General features: G+C 47.6%; 1 protein-coding gene and 1 long non-coding RNA gene across 7 annotated transcripts; one reads left to right on the top strand and one right to left on the bottom strand.

Annotated features, from left to right (window-relative positions):
* Positions 1-2,277: 2,277 nt before the first annotated feature.
* LOC309358477 (uncharacterized protein) lies at positions 2,278-23,585 on the bottom strand. 4 transcript variants are annotated; one of them, XM_081891636.1, is made up of 12 exons: positions 22,550-23,585; positions 19,166-19,352; positions 16,945-17,100; positions 14,462-14,598; positions 12,708-12,853; positions 11,709-11,897; positions 10,860-10,949; positions 8,550-8,639; positions 6,737-6,859; positions 5,189-5,320; positions 4,059-4,175; positions 2,278-2,784 (listed from the first exon to the last, which is right to left on the bottom strand). In XM_081891636.1, exons 2-12 carry the CDS (start codon positions 19,324-19,326, stop codon positions 2,671-2,673), a joined length of 1,455 nt encoding a protein of 484 aa, XP_081747762.1. In that variant the 5' UTR covers positions 19,327-19,352; positions 22,550-23,585; the 3' UTR covers positions 2,278-2,670. The 4 variants fall into 4 exon arrangements, with proteins under 4 accessions (XP_081747762.1, XP_081747760.1, XP_081747761.1 ...); XM_081891634.1 differs by lacking the exon at positions 22,550-23,585 and adding an exon at positions 21,572-22,295; XM_081891635.1 differs by lacking the exon at positions 22,550-23,585 and adding an exon at positions 21,572-22,295 and having other exon boundaries at positions 19,166-19,349.
* Positions 10,187-19,565, top strand: LOC309358775. 3 transcript variants are annotated; one of them, XR_014163586.1, is made up of 4 exons: positions 10,187-10,467; positions 12,557-12,713; positions 14,405-14,561; positions 19,438-19,559. It is a non-coding gene; the product is annotated as an uncharacterized lncRNA (long non-coding RNA). The 3 variants fall into 3 exon arrangements; XR_014163584.1 differs by lacking the exon at positions 14,405-14,561 and having other exon boundaries at positions 12,466-12,713; positions 19,438-19,565; XR_014163585.1 differs by lacking the exon at positions 12,557-12,713.
* Positions 23,586-23,817: the final 232 nt, after the last annotated feature.

Here is a 23,817-nt window from a genome sequence, read left to right as displayed (position 1 = left end):
CCTTTTGAGTCTTGGATTGATTCTCTGGATGTTCCCAGACCCAGATTGCATCCCTCCCAACATGACCACCAGCCCAGAGAAGCTCCAGCCCTTTCAAGCACCAGCAAGGCAGCCCCCACCCCATGTGAACAGGGTGGGGTACCTGATGCATCATCATTCCCAGCATCATAGACTCTACCGAGCCAGAAGCTGGGGCTGCAGTGTTGCTGGGGGCAGGGCGAGAGACTGGGAAGGGAGGTTATCAGCAGAACAGGAGACTGGACTCAGCTACAATTGGCAAAGAAAGAGCACTTTATACGCCTTGTTTAGGCATTCTAACACTGCGACAAGAGATGGTGCTGTGGAGTTCTGGTTTTTGCTAACCTGATTTCCCATACAAAGTTTGCAACTCGTTTATCTGAAATGCTTCTTGGATGTGTCTAGATCCAGCCTGAGTCCTTCCCCACCCCACCCCCACCAAAACAACAACAACAACAACACAGTCAAAGAGCAAAACAGTGCAGCTTTAAAATGATTGACATGATGTTTCTCCAGTGGAAACGTCCTTCGGAAAGTACTTAGCCACAGATTGCACTGCAGAATTGACCTTTGGAACCTCTTGCTTCAGGATGTTGGGGTCGCCGCTGGCGGAATTAGGAGAGGAGCTGTACCTTTGTGATCACGCATGCTCCTCCTCCTGCAGAGTCCATCTCTAGCTCAGGATTGTCTACAAGGGCTGGATGTTGCTCTCCAGGCCTCCTCAGGGGCTCTTTGCACCTCGAGTGTTTATGGCCGGCTGGGATTTGTCCCAGAACTCTGGTCATGCCTCTTGGGTCAGCCACAATCTCTTAACCTGACCCAGCTCACAGGGATGTTGTGGGGGTGAAATGGAGAGCGAGGAAGAAGCATGTGCAGCTCCTTGAGTTCCTTGGAAGGAGGGTGGGATAAAAATGAAATAAACAAATCAATAAATCGTGGCAGCTTGACAAAGTGAAGTTGCAATCACAGGGATTGCAGCTGCGTCTCAGTTAAAACACACACACACACACACAGACACGGAGGCTGCCTATGCACCATACATTGAAAGGACATTTAAAGCATATACACAACCAAGAATCTTGGGAATGATAGTTTGGTAAGGGTGCTGGGAACTGTAGCAATGTGAATGGTAATTCTGCGTATGCAGCATACATTTAAAGCACACACAAACTTGGTTTTGTGTGTGTGTGTGTGTGTGCATGCATGTGTGTGTTTTAAATGTATGCTGTGCACACATGCACACACACAGGCACACAAACACACACAAGGAAGGGTGGGAAATCTGGGCAAAATGTGCATTATTTTGTCAGCTCTAAAGGGGTGGAGATCTGCAGGCTTTTGCAATCAGGGCTGGACCTCAAATGGATGCAAAGTGGAATTGGATGGGGACTGTATGATCTCATCCCATACACTTAGCAGATACGAGCAAGGAACAAACAGGAAAACACACAAGGCCTAAAGATGTGAAATGTGAATGAAGAACCAAAGTTCTGTTCTCGCTGGCTCGCATCATCTTCACAGTCATTGTCTGTGGGTGAATGAGAATCAAAGTTTAACAGGTGTGCTCAAAGTTAAAACCTGGCTAAGAGTCGGACATGACTAAACGACTAAACAACAACAACAACAACCTTTAATTGTTGTTTTGTACGTGGTGGCAATTGATTTGTCCAGGACATTTTATTCTCTCTCATATATTTCTTGTTGTTTAGTCGTGTCCGACTCTTCGTGACCCCATGGACCAGAGCACACCAGGCACTCCTGTTTTCCACTGCCTCCCATAGCTTGGTCAAACTCATGCTGGTAGCTTCGAGAACACTGTCCAACCATCTCGTCCTCCGTCGTCCCCTTCTCCTTGTGCCCTCCATCTTTCCCAACTTCAGGGTCTTTTCCAGGGAGTCTTCTCTTCTCATGAGGTGGCCAAAGTACTGGAGCCTCAGCTTCAGGATCTGTCCTTCCAGTGAGCACTCAGGGCTGATTTCCTTCAGAATGGAGAGGTTTGATCTTCTTGCAGGCCATGGGACTCTCAAGAGTCTCCTCCGGCACCATAATTCGGCAGCACCTCTGCTTCAAGGGAAAAGCATTTGCTGGTGGCAGCAAGTCTTTTGCAGAGATTGGCCCCCTCCCCTCTCTGGCACTCGTACCAAAGTTCACTGATGTCCTTGTATGTTTTATGGAGATTACTGTAGCCCTTTGGGAGCTTACGTTGTAATCGTTACATACTCACAGAGGTTCCCCACAAATGTGGTATAAACAAGGAAATAAAGAAAATGTAGTAAGTTTTTAATAACCGAAACAGATGGAACAGAGATGCGGAGGGAGAGGAGGAGATCATTCCAGTAAGAGGGAAAGAAAGGAAAGAAGGAGGGAAGAAGGAAAGAAAGAGAGAGAGAGAGAGAGAGAGAGAAATCCTTCCACACTTCTAGCCAGACCTGGAATAGTGCAAAGCCAAGTAATCTGACTGAAAGGCCAGCAAAACCCAGACTGGAAGGTGAAGTTTCTTGCAAACTCTTGCAGTGGATCCAGACTTGAAAGCTGACCAGGCAGCAGTAGGAAGAAAACACAAGCAAATGCTATTAAAAGCTTGCTGGGCCAGAAAGCTCCTGCAGCTGGACAGGAGTTCACCGCCCCAGGCTGTTTGGGGTGGGGCAGCAGCTACTGCGGCTTCAGAGCATAGAAGACCCCCCAGCGCTGGTCCCCATCCGCACAGCGCTGCAGCTTCTCCCTCCATCCAGAGGCCAAGGACTCAAACTCGCTCTCTGAGAATTCCTAGGCAGAGAAGAAAGAGAAGAGTCACTCACAATCCCTGGTGGGGTGAAATTTATTGTTTTGTTCTCTGTCTAGGGAGGGGACAGATCTGTCAATTGAGGTTTCTTCCACTTTCTCGCTTTTCCAAGCATAAGTTCAGTTGTTTCCATCTGCACATCAGTTTGGGGACTTATTTTTAAAGTCCTTGTGAAAATCCATCAGCATTTCAGTACAAATTTCTCCCAACATACACATTTTCTTAAGTATTTTCGCCTAATGCATGCATTTTTGCAAAGCGTCTTTCCCCATATTTTTACCGGTATATTTCCCCTCAAAATGCATTTTTTATGCTTCCTTTCACCAAGGTGTGCTTTTTTGTGCACACCTTACCTTCATTTTTGCATTTTTGTACATGTTGCTTGGTTAGAAACTGCTTTGCAAAATCCAGGAAAGTGCAAATTTCCAAGAATAGCTCTGTTTCAGTTGACATATTGTTCCAGTTAGTGCAAATTAGGTAGGTTCGTCTTTAAATTCAAACTGAATCATGTTGTCCCCCCCCCAACCCCTATCACCGTATGGTTTGTTTTTATTTACACTGCTCAGAAATGCTATGATTATGCACAATATAAATGCTGTAAATAAACATCATATTCTAAAAGTGCTTCTCCTGCATTTTGATAAAAAGGACAAATCCTGCCTCACCTCAGCCAAAGATGAACACCATAGCATTATTTACTTTGAGTGGCCATAATGCCACATGATAAAAAAGGACAGATTGTACCCCAGCCTAGGTCACTGGTTCTACTTCGGCCCTTTTCAACTGCTTGCCCAGTCCCCCGAAATGCCCTTGCTCTCTCCCAATATTTGTTTTCATGGTGCCATCACTGGTCAGGGCCAGCCCACCCATGAGACAGACTGAAGAAGCTGCCTCGGGCGGCGGAATCCCAAGGCGATTCTCTGCTCCTGCCACCAGGAGCAGAGAAGTGAGAAGCGGCAGAGGCAGCTTCTGGCGACATCTTACCACTGCTTCTGCTCGCTTTTTCCCAGCCACTGGAGAAGCGACTCCAGATTCCAGGTTTCGGCGAGATCTCCCCGGAAGCTGGAAGCCAAAGCCGTGTGACCCTGGTAAGTGAGGCTTTGGCAGAGGGGAGACGAAACGGGGCAGGCTGTTCCTGCCTGTGGTCCAAGTCCGTCAGTTTTCAACAGGGGTGTGTGTGTGTGTGTGTGTGTGCAGCCACACAGGGAGAGAGACAAGCTCAGCTCTAGGCTGCTTCATCTCCAATCTGCCAACCCACCTGGACAATTTGCTGCCGACTTCTTTCCAGTTCTTGCAGCTCTTGAGTCAAGGCTGACAGCATCCGCTCTGTATAGTCCAACGCCTGAACCTGCCTGAATCCAGCCTCCTGCAGCACCTGGAAGGTGTTGGCAGTGAGGATGAGAGGTGAGGAACCTTTCTGAATTCAGCTCTGCCAGAATCAATGGCTCCCACCCCTAACACACCCAGCCTTTCGGGAGCCTGTTTATACGATCACATTCCCTACAGCAGTGGTTTTCAACCAGTGTGCTGTGGCACCCTAGGGCATAGATGTCAACTTTCCCCCTTTTATAAAGGGAAATTCCCTTATTCTGAATAGGATTCCTCACAAGAAAAGGGAAAAGTTGACAGCTATGCCTTAGGGTGCCTTGAATGGTGCTCAGGGGTGCCTTGGGCAACACTGGCCTCTGACCCTCTTTCTTTCCCTCCCTCCCTCTGATGTCCTCTCACGTCTCTGCCTCCCAGAGGCTTGCACAGCTGTTTGTTGCAGCAGCCCTGGCTACAAGCTCCCCAGGCGAATGGTGCCTCTGGTGCTGGCCAAGGGTGCTGGTTGCCAGGAGCTGAGGTGGCCTCGGAGTAAGCAAGCAAGCAGGTGAGGGAGCCCAGCCAGCCAGCCCTCCAGCCCGTGCTGTTGGGAATGGACAGACAAGTCCCAGGCCCTGGTGGGGCAGTGTGAGGAGGCACCTCTCTTTGGGGTGGGCGTGGGGAGCAGCTCAGAGACCAGGAGTGGCAGCAGCGGCTGGCCAGAGGACTCTCAAGGAGAGGGGAGAGGAAATGAGGCTGAGGGAACCCTAAACACAAGGGAGGGTGTTCGAAAAAGGGTGAGAGGCTGTGGGCTCTGCAGACAAGGGGTGACATAACTGGGCTCCTGAGCCCCACAGGGGTGCCACAGAAAGAATGCAGTGGGTCAAGGGAGCCTTGGACTCAAAAAGGTTGAAAACCCCTGCCCTAGATTGAAAGCAGCATGTGAAGGACAATCATGAATGATTCTGGATTGAGAAAAGCTATGTTTTGGGGCAACAAATAGGGTACGCAGCCTTAATCTAAATAAAACACCTGCTATGGCCTTCTTACTTGCCTGCCTTCTTTCACAAACACACACACACATACCTGGCCATACTCCCAGGGTGTGAGAAGGCTGTAGCCCCTCCGTCTGACGTACTCCGTGAAAGCTTTCGACCAGGGGCGAGGCCCACAGCAATAATCAGAGATGAGAAGCTGCCCGCCTAGCTTCAGCCACGACTAGAGAGGAGAGAGAGAGATGGCTGGGTAAGATCTGAGGGCAGAGGGCTCTGGTGGGACAGGATCCAGGATACCATCATTATAATTATAATTTTTTTTATTTATTTATTTTATTATTATTATTATTATTATTATTATTATTATTATTATTATTATTATTATTCACTCTTTATCCATAGATCTCAGGGAGGTTCACAGCATGGTGTTATAGATTTGCAGGGAAGGGGGGACTCTGTAAACCCTAGAAGTTGGTAAATGGTAGGATTTCGATTGCTTGGAGTACTGAAGGGAAGATTGAGTTTGGATTTGATATCCCGCTTTATCACTACCCGAAGGAGTCTCAAAGCAGCTAACAATCTCCTTTCTCTCCTCCCCCCCCCCATCAAACACTCTGTGAGGTGAGTGGGGCTGAGAGACTTCAGAGAAGTGTGACCAACCCAAGGTCACCCAGCAGCTGCATGTGGAGGAGCGGAGACGCGAACCCGGTTCCCCAGATTACGAGTTCACCGCTCTTAACCACTACACCACACTGGCTCTGTGGCCAGTGTGGTGGCCAGTGGAAAAATATAGACTAAGCTTTCTTTCCAAGCTAAGGTCTCACCTGGGAGAGAGGCATTAGCACGACAAAAGGTGATGATAACGCATCTAAGGTGTGCCTGGAAAGCACAAGTCAGAGTGGTTTCCCCCTTGCCCTGTTCCTTGCCTGGGGAAAACCTGCTCTTTGGAACAAAAGTGCTAAATTGGAACAAACGTGGATCCGGGGAAAATATGGATTGCTGTTTGCTCCAACTGAACACTAAAGAGCAGTTTTTCCTGGGGGAAGCAGCTGGACTAGCGGAAGTGTGAATAAGCCCTTTGTTATGTTTACACCAATGGCTGCTTCCTGTTTGTGTGTGTTTCCTCACAGAACTCAGCAGGAAGGAAGATAGGGGCAAAACCAGAATGTGATTGGCTCTATCGCCACCTAATGTCAGCCTCCCTGCCTTCTGCCCTACCTGGGGTTGCCATATTTCAAAAAGCAAAATTCCTAACACTTGCAAAGTTGGTGAGCTTTTTTTTTTTAAGGAAGAACCCCAAATTGTTGAGCTTTGGGAGCTGTTTCTGCTGCTTTTCCCATCGCGTTGCCATACATCCGGGTTTCCTCCCTCACACCATTTTTACACCCGAAAACCAGGACAGGTCAGGGTTTCTCCTGACGCATGGCAAGCCGGGCCCTCCCAAACCCATTGGGCACGAACCGCTTGTTAAGGGCATTGATAAAATAAAGTACTGCTGTTTCCCATGTACTCTGAGCGCTGCTTCATTTTAGGGCACTGGGGGAAAACACGGTTTTTGGATTCCGCCAGAGGGCTGCCCCCAATGATGCGAGGCTGAATTGCTTGTATTTTTCTGCACCTTAAGAGGCAGGAGACTCACCAAGAACTTTGCAAAGAGAGCACTCTTGTCTGGCACATGCAGGACAGTGTCTCGGCTGTAGACGACATCAAAGGTGTTCTCTGGGAACGTCCTTCGCGTGGCATTGCCAACTTCAAACTGCACCTAGAAGCAGAGCCGGCACAAGAACGTTTCGGAGTGAAATCCAAAGAGCAGCCTCTCCTACTAAGTAGCATTGCAGCTGATCTACCTAGGACAGGCACAGGCATGTCTAAATTCAATCCTAAAAAAAGCTCAGCAACTCTGGTCAGCTCTCACACATGTTCACTTCATCGAATCTGGCCCTCTTTGAAGAAAGTTTGGACACCCCTGACGTAGGAAGTGTTTTCACCCAAGCTCCCATGAAATGAACAGGAGCTCTGCCCTTTTAGATGGCTGACTTAGAGAGCTACACAACATACATTTTTAGCTCTCCCCCCTCCTGAATCCTGGGAATTGCTGTTTAGCCCTCACAGAGCTACAGTTCCCAGCACCCTTAACAAACTACAGTTCACAGAATATTATTTTGGGGGGGGGGGAGGTTGATGGAGTGATGTACTTTTAAATGTATGGTGTGTACACAGCCTTCACTTGCTTAGCTGCTTCCAGATGACTTGTTTATCCTGATATCGTTGCAGGGAGATTCAACAATATTGGCTATTGAATGAGCATTCATTTCTGTTCTGCTTTCGGGGAGGTTAAGTGATGTTTCTTCGAAACTAGAATTATCCCACACTTTCCAGTGCTTTTTCCTGTAACTTTCCTTAATGCAAAAAGTCCAGTTTGGGGGAGGGGAAGCAGTTAGGGATGAAGGAATCTGTTAATTTCAGTTTGTCTCAGTTTCTCATTCTTCCAATTTTAAATTCAGTTCTCCGAATTTCCATAGCAATTTGTGATTTTTTAAAAACAATTTAAAGTCTTGATGAATTCCATATCAATTTATGGATTTTAATATATATATATATATATATTGATGAATTACATAGCAATTTGAGATTTTTTAAAAACATTAAAAAATCTTGATGAAAATTCATTTTAGTGCAAGTATTTTAGTGCAAATTTCTTCCTAATACACACATTTTTGCATTCAGTTTTGTACATTTTTTTGCACGTAATTAATATAAAATATATTTGTTGCTTGAATGAATATGTGCATTCTATGCACACTTGCTACTGATGCGCGCATGCATGTACACAGTTTTTGGTTGGAGAACTGCAACTCAAAACTCAGAGAAGTGAGCATTTGTGAAGGACAGCTGTATTCTGGTTTGAGTATCGAGAAGTGCAAGTTGGGTAGTTTCTCGTTTAAATGCAAACAAAAACGAATCTCTCCCCATCTCTTTGTTGCCCCAAAGCACCCAATCAGCTTTAACTGCTTAACATGAATTTGCTGACATGAGATTGAGCCAGTTTGCTACAGTCTAGATGCCCCTTTAATTCCCTTTAATTAATTTGGAAGGGCTGCAGCTCAGTGGTGGAACATCAGCCATACATGCAGAAGGTCCCAGGTTCAATCCTAGCATCTCCAGGTAGGGCTGGGAATGTCTACCCTACCTGAAACCCCAGAGAGCCCCCTATCAGTCAGGTGGACCTGAAATAGGTAGAACTAGTATAATAGGGCAGCTTCCTTCAGTGGCGTAGCGTGGGTTGTCAGCACCCGGGGCAAGGCAAGTAATTTGCACCCCCTAACCCATGGATTTGCGCCCCCTAACCCTAACCCCCAGATGTTGCTCCCGGTGCGGCCGGCCCCCCCTGCACCTCCCACGCTACGCCACTGGCTTCCTTTGGTTCCCTCTCCCTTTCCCCTCATCATTACCAAGGATCCAGTCTCCTTTTGCGCTCGTTCCAAAGCCAACTCCACCATGTTGTGGGAAAGATCCATGCCCAGGACTTCCACGCCAAACTCCTTGGGAGGAAAGGAAAGAGTCAGGCCACCTCAAGGCTAGATGGTAGCTCAAAGATGGGACCATAATCATAGGCTGTCCGTGAACTCATTTTCTTTTAGGTTTACTTAAAATGTTGTGGTCCGGAGGTTTAATGCTTTGAGTTTTATAATGTACATTCTGGGAATGGGAGATCGTTGAATCCTGTTTTGTATGGTTTCCTTCCTTCCTTCCTTCCTTCCTTCCTTCCTTCCTTCCTTCCTTCCTTCCTTCCTCCCTTCCTCCCTTCCTCCCTTCCTCCCTTCCTCCCTTCCTCCCTTCTCTCCTCTTTTGCTATATCCTTGCTGTCATATTTTTATGTTGTCACTGCTGAAAATACCATTAAAAAATTCCCTCCCCGTAAAAAAAATATGGGGCCATCATGGAAGAAAACAGGAGCTTCCAGCAGTCAGTGGCATAGCGTGAGTTGCCAGTGCCCGGGGCTGCCCAGAGGAGGTGGTGAGAGAGAGGGAAACAGATGGAGAATGCATGCACATTCAGCTGTCTAACAGTATCCGCGCCACCCAGGAGATCACAGCCACAGAGATAAGAAGAGTCGTTCCATTGTCTGAAGAGGTCACTCCCTAGTTCTCACTGCGAGAAGTGAGGTTACAGGGAACCAGGCAGAGGGCCTTCTTGGTAGTGGCGCCCGCCCTGTGGAACACCCTCCCATCAGATGTCAAGGAAATAAACAACTATCTGACTTTTAGAAGACATCTGAAGGCAGCCCTGTTTAGAGAAGTTTTTAATGTTTGAAGTTTTATTCTGTTTTAGTCCTCTGTTGGGAGCCACCCAAAGTGGCTGGGGGAAACCCAGCCAGATGGGCGGGGTATAAATAATAAAATTATTATTATTATTATTAGTTCGCATGGAGAAGCTGTTTTCAACGGAGCCCAGCGATGGAAGCGCTTAGCTGCATTGAGGCAGAACCAGGTGTTGAAATTTTGCACCCCTAACAATTTTGTGCCCGGGCCAACCACCCCACGCTACGCCACTGCCAGCACTAGAGTCTTAAGTCAGCCCCACTCATTGCAGTAATCTGATGTCTAGGTTAGATGACTGCAAGGTGTTAGACGTGGGGCTGCCTCTGAGGACGGTTCAGCTGGTGCAGAATTCAGTGGCCAGGTTGCTCCCTGGGGCAAGGCGGTTTGAGCATATTACACCGATCTCGGCCCAACTGCACTAGCCACCAGTCAGTTTCCAGGCGCAAGTCAAAGTGCTGGTTTTGACCTATAAAACCTTAAATAGACTTCATGGAAGATACAGCTATCAGTATCTACTAGCTGGGATGGCTGTGTTCCAGCCTCTGAATACCAGTTGCTGGAAATTGCAGGTGAAGAGAGTTGCAGCAGCACTTCTCCTGTTTGGGGGCTTCCTACAGACATCTGGGGGTCACCGTGAGAACAGGATGCTGGACTAAATGGACTTTGGGCCTGATCCAGCAGACAGGCTTTTCTTATGCTCACAGTCAACCCATGTTTTCTGGGATAAGGGACATGGATGGCATGCATGTCAAAAAGGCCATAGTCTGATAGAAGATGGAATGGTGGCTGATGACGCAATACTGCGATGTCACAAGTTGCACTCTTGCATCATTCCTTCTTGTCCGCTGCTCTGTAAACCTGGGGTGGGGAATCTGTGGCCCTCCAGAAACTGTGGGGAAGCTAACGTCCATCAGCTCCAGCCAGCCCCTTCCCCCCTGTGTTGGATTTTAGTTTTGTAAGCTCTTTGGGAGTAGAGACCCGTCCTCTTGTACTCTGTGGAAGCACCATGCGACACTGCCAGAGCCAACCATCGTCACCATTCTTAAAGGTAAAGGGTAAAGGGACCCCTGACCATTAGGTCCAGTCGTGACCGACTCTGGGGTTGCGGCGCTCATCTCGCTTTATTGGCCAAGGGAGCCGGCGTACAGCTTCCGGGTCATGTGGCCAGCATGACTAAGCCACTTCTGCTGAACCAGAGCATCGCACGGAAATGCCGTTTAGCTTCCTGCCAGAGTGGTACCTATTTATCTACTTGCACTTTGAGGTGCTTTCAAACTGCTAGGTTGGCAGCAGCAGGGTCTGAGCAACGGGAGCTCACCCCGTCGCAGGGATTCGAACCGCTGACCTTCTGATCGGCCAGTCCTAGGCCCTGTGGTTTAACCCACAGCGCCACCCGCGTCCTGTCACCATTCTTATTCAAAGGTTTATTTGCGCTTGTACCTTAGCCATGTAGAAGTCACTCCCGCCGAGTCCGCAGCCGACATCCAGCACTCGTTGGCCCTGTTTCAAATCCAGCATACATACCAGCTCCTGTAGAGAGATGGGGAAGGGGTAGGCGGGTCTCTGGCAGGAGGGCAAGGGCAGTAGCTGAGTGGGAAAGCATTGGCCTTGTGTGCAGCAGGAGCTCCCAGGTTCAATCCCAAGTAGGGGTGGGAGAGACCCCTGCCTCAAACCCTGGAGAGCCGCTGCCAGCCAGTGTAGACAGTGCTGAGCTGCACTGACCAATGGTCTGACTCAGTAATAGACAGTTTCCTATATAAGCCAGTCCTTTATTCAAGACCATGTGGACTAGAAACTTACTTTATTTTGAAGGGAATGTTCAGCATATTTCGAAGGGAATGTTAAAATAATTACCTAATATAGCTCAGTTGGTTAGAGCATGCTGCTGGTAAGGCCAAGGTCGCAGGTTCGATCCCCGTATGGGACAGCTGCATATTTCTGCATTGCAGGGGGTTGGACTAGATGATCTTTAGGATACCTTCCAACTCTACAATTCTGTGATTTCTATGAATATAATTTCTCCCCAGCATCTGATGCCCTTGGCAAGTAACTCTGCAGACTTCCCCAACCTGGTGCCCTCAGGATGTTGCTAAGAGTCCAGCTCCCACCAGGCCCAGCCCACATGACCAGTGGTGAAGGATGATGGGAGCTGTAGTGCAAAACGTCCAGAAGGCACCACTTTGAGGGAACCTGTTCTCCTATGTTAATAATTTCTGGCATCTTTAGCCTGTTTCCCCAAAGCCTGAGGTCTTGGACCTGCCTGCCACTTCCTTCCCCAGCTCCAGATACCTTGGTGGTTGTGAGGCCTCCGGTGCTGACGAACCCAGGCCCAAAGACCCACTCGTAGCGACGGATGTTGCGGGTGGCATACTGCTCGCTGTCTAGAAACTTCTGGAAGGTGTCGTATCCCCAGGTGGCCTCGGGGTTTCGGGGGACTTTCTGGAGAAGCCAGCACACCTGGTTGCGGTTTTGCTTCCTCTGTGAAAAGGAGCGTAAGCCAGAAACGGGCATTCCCATCATCTCATTTTTGCTTTTTGAATTTTTAAACAAGTTTCTAGTCCCCAAGATCCTGGCAAACTGCGAGAGCCCCTGACCAAGCCGCCAGGGTAGAGCCCGGGGCCTAAGAAGTAAAGCGCTGGGAAGGATTAAATTCTGAGCAGCGGATGGAAAATTAAAAATAATAGTAACGAAAGTACTGTGGAATAAATACTGTAATAAGCATAAGGAAGAACAGAAGGGTGGGAAAAACAACAACATGAAAGAAGCTTGGGAGGTCAATTTATAAATTATGTATTAAATCCGATGTTAATTTATATTTTAACAAATGAAACTAAATAAAAATTAAGTGGCAAAAAAGCCACACCCTTCGATTTGGGGGCCCTGCCCTATCATTGGTCAAGCAGGGTATTGCCCCCCAAACCATAGCCTGCCCTCAGCCAGCCCCTACCTGTTTGCCTCCTTACTTCCATCCTGTCCAGGGACTGTCACTGCCTGTCAGCTTCCTTCTCCTGAGTCTCAATGCTGCTGCTCTTGTAGAACTTAACAGGGCGGAGGCAGAACTAAAACCAACTGGCTCTCGCCTGCCGTTGGTGCTGCCTCCACCTGCTATGGGCGTCCTCTGCTTCCCATCCCACCAGTTCCAACGGGCACCAGATGCCATCGCTGCCCGATGACATCCTATGCAGAGGTGGCTGTGGTTGCGTGCAAGGCCCTCGGCACATGCTCCTGTGCTCCTCCGCATGTGGCGCAGCTTCAGAGCAGAAGGGCGGGAAGGGAAGAGGCGGTTACCTTGATGTAAGTTTGCACCGATCGGGACATGACTATCTCAAATCCGTAGAGCTCGTCCCCGCACGTCTGATGGGCTGAAGTGAAGAGGTGATTGTATTCTGCAGGTGTTCGATAAAGAGTGGGGTTGAAGGCCCTTGGCTGGTCTCCTGCGGGGGAAAAGATGCTAATAGGATTGGCAGCTTGATTCTAGGCAACCAACCAGGGCCGGATTTAGGTTTGATGAGGCCCTAAGCTACTAAAGGTAATGGGGCCCTTTAATATGTCCAGCTGTCCTTTGTCAACAACAAATTGTTGCTGCTTTTTATGTTGAATATATGCTATATGGTAATTTATAGGACCGAATAGGTATCTAAAGCCATTTGCACATGCAGAATGTAGGCACCCTATATATAGAAATGAGCAAACAAGTGATATTTTAGGGACTAGGCTAGCAGGCGGGGCCCATTTCTTACATCATAGGAGCCTACACAAAACACTGTTGCTGTATGTAAGTTTTATTTGTTTTTGATCTTATATTTTGGAAATGTACATCCAGTGGGTTTTTTTTTGCCCCCCTCCCAAGAGAGCAGGGGCTTAAGCTATAGCTTGTTTAGCTTATACGTAAATCCGGCACTGAATCTAACCTCTGCAATGGATTCAGAGTTCAGGGCTGGGCAAAGTGGTTGGGGAGAAGCCCTTGCTCAGTGATGGGGTGATGCACATAGGGACCTATAAGCTCAGCTAACTGGCCAGGCTAGAGGCCTTGTGCCTTTTTTTGTGCTAGGAGCAGCTTTAGTCCCAAGGTTGTAAACAGCATCCCTAAGTGTCTACATTTGACAAAATAGAGTCCTTTGTTTCCTTGCCTAATGAACAGGTAATGAAGGAAAGACCATACATGGTATAATTGGTTGTGTTGTGTTGTAACTTTAGATTGGAGGAAGTTTATACATATGTATTGCTTAATAGAGAACAGCTACCTATGTTAAGCAGGCCCCACCCATTTTGGCTTGCTCAGCTTTTGGAGAGAGCCTGTTTATGACCTCCAGGTTTCTTAAATGCATTCCTCCTTGATTCCTGTTTATTTAGCCTAAAACTTGTATGCATACTCAAGTACAGTGGTACCTCGGGTTAAGTACTTAATTCGTTCCGGAGATCCGTACTTAACCTGAAACTGTTCTTAACCTGAAGCACCACTTTACCTAATGGGGCCTCCTGCTGCCACCGCGCCGCCGGAGCACGATTTCTGTTCTCATCCTGAAGCAAAGTTCTTAACCTGAAGCACTATTTCTGGGTTAGCAGAGTCTGTAACCTGAAGTGAATGTAACCTGAAGCGTATGTAACCCGAGGTACCACTGTAGTTCTTTGTAGTTAAAAGGATTCCTCAGAGGAAATCTGATTGGTTCTTACAAACACTGTGTAAGAGTTCTTTTGTTAACAAAAAACGGCCTGGACAAGGGAGTGGCTATTCGCACTTCCTCCCAGAGTCTTGCTGGCCAAGCCTTGTGTCTATTTTATTAACCAGGGTCCAGTCCTTTCCTTTGCCTTCAGAACGCAACAGGAGAGTGATCCCACTGAGCCATTATTGCTAGCAATAAACACCCTTTGTTTTCTCACCGCCGCATGGAGATTTCCCTCAGCCTCAAAGGTTAATTTTGCTACAGGAGCATTTCTTAACTGCACCGCCCACTGAATGTCAACTCCACTTATGGACCTTCCAGGGTCTCTTGGGAACTGGTCTCCTTTGCTCTGCCCCCTCACCTATTGGAACTACTGACCAGACTGGTAGAAGCAGGATTCCCGGAAGAAAAGTTGCCCTCCTGGACGCAGCCAGAGAAGCATCTTCTGGGCCACGTCACTCACTTCGGTATCCGACAGGTACATGAAAAGCCAGTTGGAGAATATGAGGTCGAAGCTACGGGGGGAGGAGAAGAGAGAAAGGCTAAAGCTTTCTGGGAGGTGATATATAATGAATTGAAAAGGATGTTTAAAACAACATTTGTATAAAAACAACAACCCATAAGCTTTTCTTAGGGACAGAACTACCTAAACTGTGTAGAAACTTATTCATGTATAGTAGCAAGAATATTACTCGCCTCAAAACAGAAAGAAGCAGAAGTCCCAGCAAAGGAAGAATGGATACAAAAAACTTGTGGAATATGCAGAAATGGAAAAAATTACCGGAACAATAAGAAATCAAGATAACAAACTTTTTTTTATAAAAGAATGGAAATGGTTTGTTGGATATTTCCAGATTGTAAATTATAAACTGATTGTAAACAGATAAGAACATTGTCAGGGTTATTGTAATAACCTGCAGTTTCGTAAGAGTATATATTGAAAGTAGATGATTAAATGAGCAAATTAAGTTAATTTGGATATGTAGAAGATATTAAAAATAAGTTTAAGGGACTGCAGGAAGAGGGGGAAGGAAGTCAAGTTTTGAAATGTTAAAATGATTTTAAAATTAATGAAATGTATAAACCTGAAAAGCATAAATAAAATTTAAAGAAGAAGAAGAAGAGAGAAATCACTGTGAATCCTGCAAGGCCTGCTCCTTGCTTGCCTGGTCCATTTCCACCAGGCCTGGGAGGCCCTGACCGACTCCAGCTATAAAGGCTGCGTTGATGGGAGTTTGTATGAAGGAGAACCAGAGAGGTTCCATTTTGCCTCAGATAATAGGCATTAGCTCGGATCAAGACAAACAGAACATTGGCCTTCTTGGCGGTTAGCCTCCTCTGTAACTTTTCCACCTCACAAGAACACCATACCCTCTGAGATTCCGGGGACAAAAACTGGGACGCTTCTTTTTTCTTTTTGGGTCCTGAGCTCTCGCGCATGCGCAAGGGCGCAAGGCCAAAAGACGCTCGCTTTTTGTTTCCGCAAGACCAAAAAACAAGCGGCTTTCATTCTGGTGCTCTGGCGCAAGCCAGCTGACACGCACTAGATCGCCAGACCCAAAAAATAGGACATTCCAGGATCCAATCAGAAGCCGGGATTGGCCTCTGTGATTCCGGGATATCCTGCTTAAATCGGGACTATTGAGCGGTATGTAACACTATGATGTATAGTCAGCAGAAAGCTGGCCCAAAGCTGATAAGCATCCTGGCACCCCATCACATACAAATTTAGCTCTTGCCCTCCCACTTCCCTCAAATATGTACTGATAAGCAAACTAAGCGAAAGCTGCCAGACGTCCCATCACCCCCTAACCTGTGTACCAAGCCAGTGTAACTGCTATTTTTGCAATATGAGATAAGACAGAAATAAGTAGTTTTAGGTTGCCATGGGGATGGCTTGCACTAAATGACAATAGAAGCGTAGAAAGTATTAACATATGGAGTTAACTGTATAAATTTTGCGAAAAGATGAGCAGGATTTGGTGCCTTTTTTCTCCAGTCTGCAGAAATCTTTTCTTTTACCCCCACTCTGGTGTGATTATTGACTCGTCACCCCAACATTGGACCATTGTGTCTGAAGCTCAGGATGTCTAGAGACCTTCAGGGTGGGTGGGGGTCCTTCACCCCATGGGCCTAATTAGACCCACCAGCTCTTTCCATTTGGCTCTGATACAGAAGGGGGGGGGCATGTCTTCTTCACCTTCTTCTTCGCTACAATATATCAATTTATTTCCAATTGTCAATGTCAAAAGGGACTAAAATCTATAAAATTCATAGAAAATCAACGTGCCAGTTTGCTCTAATCAGCCTTTCCTCCAGGCAATGTCAGGTGCCAGACTATGCATATTTGAGACCATTGTTTTCTCATCCCCAGGAAGTGTTTATCTGTGCATATCTCCAGCTCTGCATATTCCCCCCTCCCTCCTCCTTATGTTAATCCGGTGTAGCTCTGCATATTCCCCCCTCCCTCCTCCATATGTTAATCTGTGTAACCCAACCTCCCTTTAATATATTCATGATGTAATCTGTGTAACCAAACCTCTCTTTAATGTATTCATGACGTGTTTTGCACTGTATTCTGGGACATGGAGGGAGTTTCAAAAACTCATGTCACCCCTTTCTCACTGTTCAATCTCGTCTTGAACCTGTTGGCCAATAAACTTGGATCTTCTGCAGTTTGCTCCTGTCTCCGGCTGAGCTCATTTTCCTCCGCAGGGACCCACGGACTGAGTCCGATGAGCTGGGTGGCAGAGCAGCCTCGCACCCAGATTTTAGCCGTAACAGGCTCACAAGGCCCCCCAAAAGAGAGAGAAAAAGTATAATAAATCGCCACTGAAATCAACAATAAAATCTGTTTCTACCTCTGGCTTGGCAACTGCAGGCTGGTAACGTCGGCCTGTAGGAAATCCACATTTGGCAGGTGTCCGTTCTCTTGTCGGTTGTGCGCCAGGAAGCTCTCCATGAAATCCACAGCTGTGACATGGTGTGCCAGCTTCGCAAGAGCTGCTGTGAACCGGCTGACAGAAAAGCAGGGAGAGGGAGGTCTTAGGCCTCAAACCCAACAAGCACATTTCTCCTCTTCCCCTCATCCCTGAAATGGGCAATAATAATAATAATAATTTAGTTATATCCCACCCTTTCCAGCCGAAGCCGGGCTCAGAGGGCCTGTTTTTGCCTCATTTGAGACTGTTTTGAGAGCTAGTGTGATGTAGTGGTTTAGAGCGGTGGACTCGTAATCTGGTGAACCGGGTTCGCGTCTCCGCTCCTCCACATGCAGCTGCTGGGTGACCTTGAGCCAGTCACACTTCTCTGAAGTCTCTCAGCCTCACTCACCTCACAGAGTGTTTGTTGTGGGGGAGGAAGGGAAAGGAGATTGTTGGCCGCTTTGAGACTCCTTCGGGTAGTAATAAAGTGGGATATCAAATCCAAACTCTTCTTCTTCTTCTTCATTGCGTTGGCAGCGCATTTTCCAAGGCGTCTGGGGTTCCCCCAGGGGTGAGCGCAAGGGAAGGGGCTCTAGGATGTGCAAAGTTGCTGGATTTGACATAGCAGTTTCCAGCTGCTTCCAAGAGGTGGAGAACTTCAGGCCCAGGGGCCAGATGCGGCCCTACAGAGCTCTCTGTCTGCTGGGATTCTCCCCAAGGGCCCTGCCCACCACAGGGATGTGGCCCTTGGAAAGTTGCTTAGAAGGGAATGTGGCCCTCAAGCTAGAAGAAGCTTCCCCATCTTTGCGTTAGAGTAAAGCAACTGCCACAGATGCTATTTAACAATGACTTAACAATGTGTGGTCTGTTCCAGTGGCGTAGCATGGGGGGTGCAGGGGGGGCCGGCCGCACCGGGCGCAACATCTGGGGGTTAGGGAAATCCACGGGTTAGGGGGCGCAAATCCATGGGTTAGGGGGCGCAAATTACTTGCCTTGCCCCGGGTGCTGATAACCCACGCTATGCCACTGGTCTGTTCAATGCAAGAGGAGTGCTGTATGCAAGTGGACTTAATGGGATAAAAGGCTCTAACAGCCTGTATTCCTAACGCTATTCTACTGCTTGCTTTTGTGAATTTAAACTCTGCTACCAGGGCCCCTCTCCTGCTGGAGAATGAATTTAGCCGCACGTTTTGAATCCAGGCACCCAGCCGGTTCTTTCATTATTTACCCTACACATGTGGATCACAGGGATTCTATTTTCCTCCCACAAGATGGGTGTGTTCTGCGGCCTGCCCTGTGCCCCCTAAGCTGTTTGCCACCCTTGGGTGTGTGGGAGGGCAATGTCCCCTCACTTGTACAGTGGTACCTCGGGTTACATACACTTCAGGTTACAGACTCCGCTAACCCAGAAATAGTACCTCGGGTTAAGAACTTTGCTTCAGGATGAGAACAGAAATCGTGCTCCAGCGGTGTGGCAGCAGCGGGAGGCCCCATTAGCTAAAGTGGTGCTTCAGGTTAAGAACAGTTTCAGGTTAATAATGGACCTCTGGAACCAATTAATTACTTAACCCGAGGTACCACCGTACTTCAATAAGATTCTCTGGTTGGTTTCAGTGTAAATATGTGAATTGGGGGTGGACTATCCTTCTCCTGAAGCCACAAATGATCCTAGGCCAGCTCTGAATGCCTCTGAACACATACAAAATGCTTTCCCCCCCTTCCTAGTGAACAGCATAGCCAACAAGCACTGGGGGCAAAACCTTCAGGCAGGCAATCTGCTGTCAGTTGCTTGGTTTTTTGGGGGGTGGGGTGAAATCAAGGTCTTGCCAAGACAGTTGGCCGCCTGAAGCAAAGGACTCTCCCTATCTGCTGGCTGAGGCAGCTGCCTCCCTCTGCCCAACGGTAGAGCTGGTTCTGCTGGAAATGAAACAACAGGATTTGCATAGCTGAAGGAGGGAGGGAGACAGCAGGACTCCTGGGTTCCCCTCTGGCCCTGGAAGGACAGTAGAAATCCTTGGGGCTTTATTGTATTATTACAGCTTTATCTGTGGAAAGGAAAATGAGGCATTGTGTGTGAAAGTGGGAGAGCGAGATGGCTTGACCAGACTTTGGCCTTTGAGAAGTAGGGTCATCACCTGCTCCCTGCACTAAGACTCACCCTATGCCTGCTCCCAGTTCCAACACGTCCTGTCCTTTCAGGCAAGGCAAGAGGGCAATGATCTCTGGGGTGTCTTCCTGTGTGAGTTGCTGGGCCCCCGAATCCAGCATCATCTCCCGCACTGAGGAGTTCTGCGAATGTTCTTCCCAGAACTTCCGCATCCTCAGACGAGGCGAAGTTTCTGCTGCTGTGGGAGCAGGTAAGAAAGCAGTGGCTCATTTATTTTCCCCAATTTTATCTCCTCCCTTTTCTGCCCCCCCCACCCCCAACAGTTCATTCTCCCAACAACCCTGAGAGGAGGAGAGCAGGAGAGGAAGAGAATGAGCTTCATGGCGGAGTAACGATTTGTACCTGGATCTCCTAAAGAGGATATTCTCTTGACTTAACAGAAAGAGAATAACAATAATAATTATAATAATTATAATAATAATTTTTATTTATACCCCGCCCTCCCCAGCTAAGGCCGGGCTCAGAGCGGCTTACAAGCAATAATAAAAACAAGTTGAATGATTACAACTTAAAAACAAAATTAAAATACAACATTAAAATATTGAAATATTAAAATTTAGCCTCATCACAGGAGGAGAAGGAAAGGAAAAAAGAAAGAGAGGGAGGGAATCAAATTGGCTCCAAGCCAAGGGCCAGGCGGGACAACTCTGTCTTACAGGCCCTGCGGAAAGAAATCAGATCCCGCAGGGCCCTGGTCTCATGAGGCAGAGCGTTCCACCAGGCCGGGGCCAGTGTTGAGAAGGCCCTGCCTCTGGTTGAGGCTAATCTAACTTCCTTAGGGCCCGGGACCTCCAGGGTGTTGCTATTTATGGACCTTGAGGCCCTCCATGGGGCATACCAGGAGAGGCGGTCCCGTAGGTACGAGGGTCCTAGGCCGTGAAGGGCTTTAAAGGTCAAAAGCAAGAATAAATGACAAGAATATACTATATTATCACAGAATCGTAGAATTGTAGAGTTGGAAGGGACGCCAAGGAATCTCAGCTAAGGTATCTGTGATGGATAGCCATTATATTATATATTTCATAAAATGTATACACTGCTTGCAAAAACAACAACTAAGAAAAGCCTTACAAAAGATTATTAAATCCCTCCTTTCTTCCAAGCACTTCAAGGGGGGGCATATAAATGGTTTAGCCCCTCCCCATTATATCCAGTGGTTTTTTTCTAAAAAAAATGTTTAGGGGCACTCTCATTTTGACTCAAGAAAATCACCATTTTATAGTTTTAATCGGAAATAAATACAGTAAATGGACAAAAGGCCACCATCAGGGGTAGCAACGGAACTGACGATTCACTGTGCTAGAGAAGAAACTAAAAATTTTAATTTTTTTAGTTTCTTCTCCCATTAGACTCACAAAATGTTTAGGGGTATGCATACCCCTCTCACCCCCCCCCAGAAAAAACCACTGATTATATCCCACATAAAAACCCTCCCCAACATGAGTGCCAATGAGGGTTCTCCCAGGTTTGGTAAACAGCATGGGAGCTAGGGAGTTCTGCCACTGCTCCAAGAACATAGCCAGGATTTTTGTTGGGGTGGGGATGGCTGGACACGTCCACCTGTCCTGTTCCAGAACCGAGCGACCTGCAACGCGATTGGTCAGTTCCCCAGTTGCCTCGCCAGAATGCGCCGCAACATCTTCCATGTGACCTCAGCAAGCATTTCAGTTTCAGACAGTCTGATCGTTCATAGTTTTAGTTAAGTGTTTTTATTTATTTACTTGATTTTATTTTTTGGGGTGGGGGTGGGGAAGCAATGGCAAGCTTATGAGTTAGCAAGGGAGAAAGCGGTGTGTGGCAGGAGACCTTTGGGAAGTAGATGGTGGTGATGCTGCAGGAGAAAGTTCACAGGAAAGGATGCACCAGCGATGTGCCCGTGTGTTGTGCAATGGCTAAGAACCCAAGGCAAGATCAAGGAGTCGGTGCTGGATTTGGGAAGAAGACAAAAGAAACCAGTGCTGAGATTGAAAGAGGAGCGTCCCTTTGATCCCAGAGGCCAGAGGACTTTGGCAGCAGACGGCTGGACAGAGGAGAGAGGATTGAGGTGAGAGGTTGAAACAGCAAAGAGGAGAAAATAGTTCAAACAAGAGACAATCAAGGTGTCTGCTGAGGGGACTTAGAGAACCCTCCTGAGACCTCAGTTTCTTTTATGAAGTATTTGGGGTGTAGATGACAGTGCGCCCTGTTGCCATATTCCAGGCTTCTCTCTCCCTTCTGTGCCTTTGGGAAGCCAGGAAAGAAACCCCACTAATTTCCATCCGCCCTACAAATAGTATTTGCTCCTGGACTCTTATTTTCATTGCCTGGCTTAGGAACTGTTCCCTTCCCATCATTGTCATTTCTTCCCCCCCCCCCCCGGACTCCCAAAATCTGCCCACCCACAGCAGCCCCACTCACGTCCTGCCATGGGGTCGGCTTGCTCCTTCTGCATGTTCCCTGGACCCAGCGTTCTGATTAATCATTAATTGACAATTGCCCTGATAATGGGACGGACAGGCAATTGGCAGGATCACCAGTTTAATCCACCTGACCCCGCCTATCATCCAAGAAAAAAACGGGAAAGAATCCCTGTGGAATTTCCCCCACTCCAAATTAATTGCCGCATTTAACCTGCCTTAGAAAGAGCAGTTGGAGAACCAGGCCATGAGCGCATCTAGCTTAGTACTGCCAACACAGACCTGCAGCAGCTCCCCTGGATTTCAGGCAGGCCTGTTTGAAGATGCTGAACCTGAGACCTTTTATGTCCCACAGGAAGATGCTCTACCACTGACCTTAAGGTCCACAAATAACAACACTTTGGTGGTCCTGAGCCTCAAGGAGGTTAGATTGGTTTCAACTAGGGCCAGGGCCTTTTCAGCACTGGCCCCGACGTGGTGGAATGCTCTGTCACAAGAGACTAGGGCCCTATGGGACGACATCTTTCTGCAGGGCCTGCAAGACAGAGCTGTTCCGCCTGGCCTTTGGTTTGGACTCGGTCTGACCCTTATGTTTCCCTCCCCTTATGGTCTTGATTTATCAGCTATTTTAAAATGAGGCTGCATTTTAAATTGCATTTTAAAGTGTATTTTAAATTGGTTTTTTTCCCCTCCCTCTCTTTCCCCCCTATTCTGTTTTTACTGAGATTTTATTTTATTGATGTTAGCCGCCCTGAGCCCGGCTCTGGCCAGGGAGGGCGGGATATAAATAAAAATTTATTATTATTTACTTTGAGAAATTCCTCCATTGCAGGGGGTTGAACTAGATGATCCTCATGGTCCCTTCCAATTCTTCTATATTTCTGGGAGGGATACACCAGAGACCAGATTCAAATTCCCACTGGGTTAGGTAGGATTAGCTGTACTGTACTCTCTCTGTCTCCTAGCCTAGTGAACCTACCTCATGGGATTGTTGTGAGGACAAATGGCGTAAGGCAATGTCTTGGATCCTAGTTGGGCTTCTGCTTGCAGAAGGTGATCACCCCCAACTCCCCCTGCAGCCTCTGGGGTTTGTACTCCCCAGAAATCCCCGCTGGATTGGGGAACTCTTTCCACCAAAGGCAGCATGGGAGGCCGATCAAGTGGCTGCAGCAGAAATTGGCAAAAATCGCCTCCCTCTGCCTTTTGCTAGCAGGATCCCCGCACAGTGTCTCAGTACCACCAATGGATTAAAAGAGCACCTACTTAGGATCCAAGATTACATTCCTTTGCCACCCTGGGTGCTTCTCCTAAGAATTTTTCCTTTTGTGTTGTACCTTTTAGATTGTAAGCTTGTAGGCAAGGGCTGTCTTGTTTTAGCTGAATGTTATGTAACCTGTTTTGGAAGCAGAGGGGGAAAACAAATGCTATTAATGATAATGCACATACACTGCTCTGAGCGAGGTGGGAAGGCAAGGGGGAATTTAAAATGCAATTAAGGCAAACGTCCAGGGGCGGAGAGAAATGTACCCAGGAGATGCTCCTTACTCAAACTTGCTTGCCAAAAAATAAAATAAAAATCAAGAGCATGCCAAGAAAGGAAGGCTAGATTTTGACAAGCTAATGCTAAGGTTGCCTTAGAACTGAGAAGATAACAAGTTATAGGCAGAAAAATGCACCAGGAATTTGAACAACCAAAGGAAAAAAGAAGATGCATTGTGAGGGAGTCAGGATGCAAAGACAGTGATAAGTTAACGATAAGATAAGGGGTGTTTTGCAAGGAGAGATGCTCTAGGTAGCCTTTGAGAACTGAGCATCAATATGAGGCAGCTACTACAGATGGGCTCCTTCTTAGAAGGCTTGGTCTAAAAACAAGTCACCCCCACACTGTAGGGCAGGGATGGGGAAACTCAGATCCAGAGGCCCAATGTGGCCCTCCAGAAGTCTATATCTGGCCCCTCATAACTTTATCCACACGCGACACTGGCACTGCACTCTAATAATGCCCCTTGCTTGTCTGGAAGGAGGCTAGAGAAGGGGGTGGGGTGGGGTGGGTGTAGAAACTAGCCTACCATACCAAGGTAAAAATTGCATTCATTTCTTGCCTCTGGCCCCACACATCACTGGTATGTGGCCTAGCAGGGAATGTAGCCCTCAGGCTGAGAAAGAACCTATGAGGAGCATGCTGGCTACTATTCCAGTGGCCCATCTAGTCCAGCTTCCTGTTTGCACAGTGGCCGCTCAGATGCG

Source organism: Podarcis melisellensis (assembly GCF_964234715.1).
Source record: "Podarcis melisellensis genome assembly, chromosome: 16".
NCBI classification, from domain to species: domain Eukaryota; kingdom Metazoa; phylum Chordata; class Lepidosauria; order Squamata; family Lacertidae; genus Podarcis; species Podarcis melisellensis.
Note: the sequence above shows the minus strand (reverse complement) of the source record. Positions and strands in the feature narration are given on the sequence as shown.

Bases quoted from the DNA above. Each gene is read 5' to 3' on its own strand.
- LOC309358477 (XM_081891634.1), bottom strand. From the start codon at position 21,605: ATGCAGAAGGAGCAAGCCGACCCCATGGCAGGAC. The intron at 11,898-12,707 runs GTAACCGCCTCT...TCCTTTTCACAG, and splicing joins CGGTGCAAACTTACATCAAG to AGGAAGCAAAACCGCAACCA. The intron at 8,640-10,859 runs GTACAAGCGCAA...TTTCCTCCCAAG, and splicing joins GTGACTTCTACATGGCTAAG to GAGTTTGGCGTGGAAGTCCT.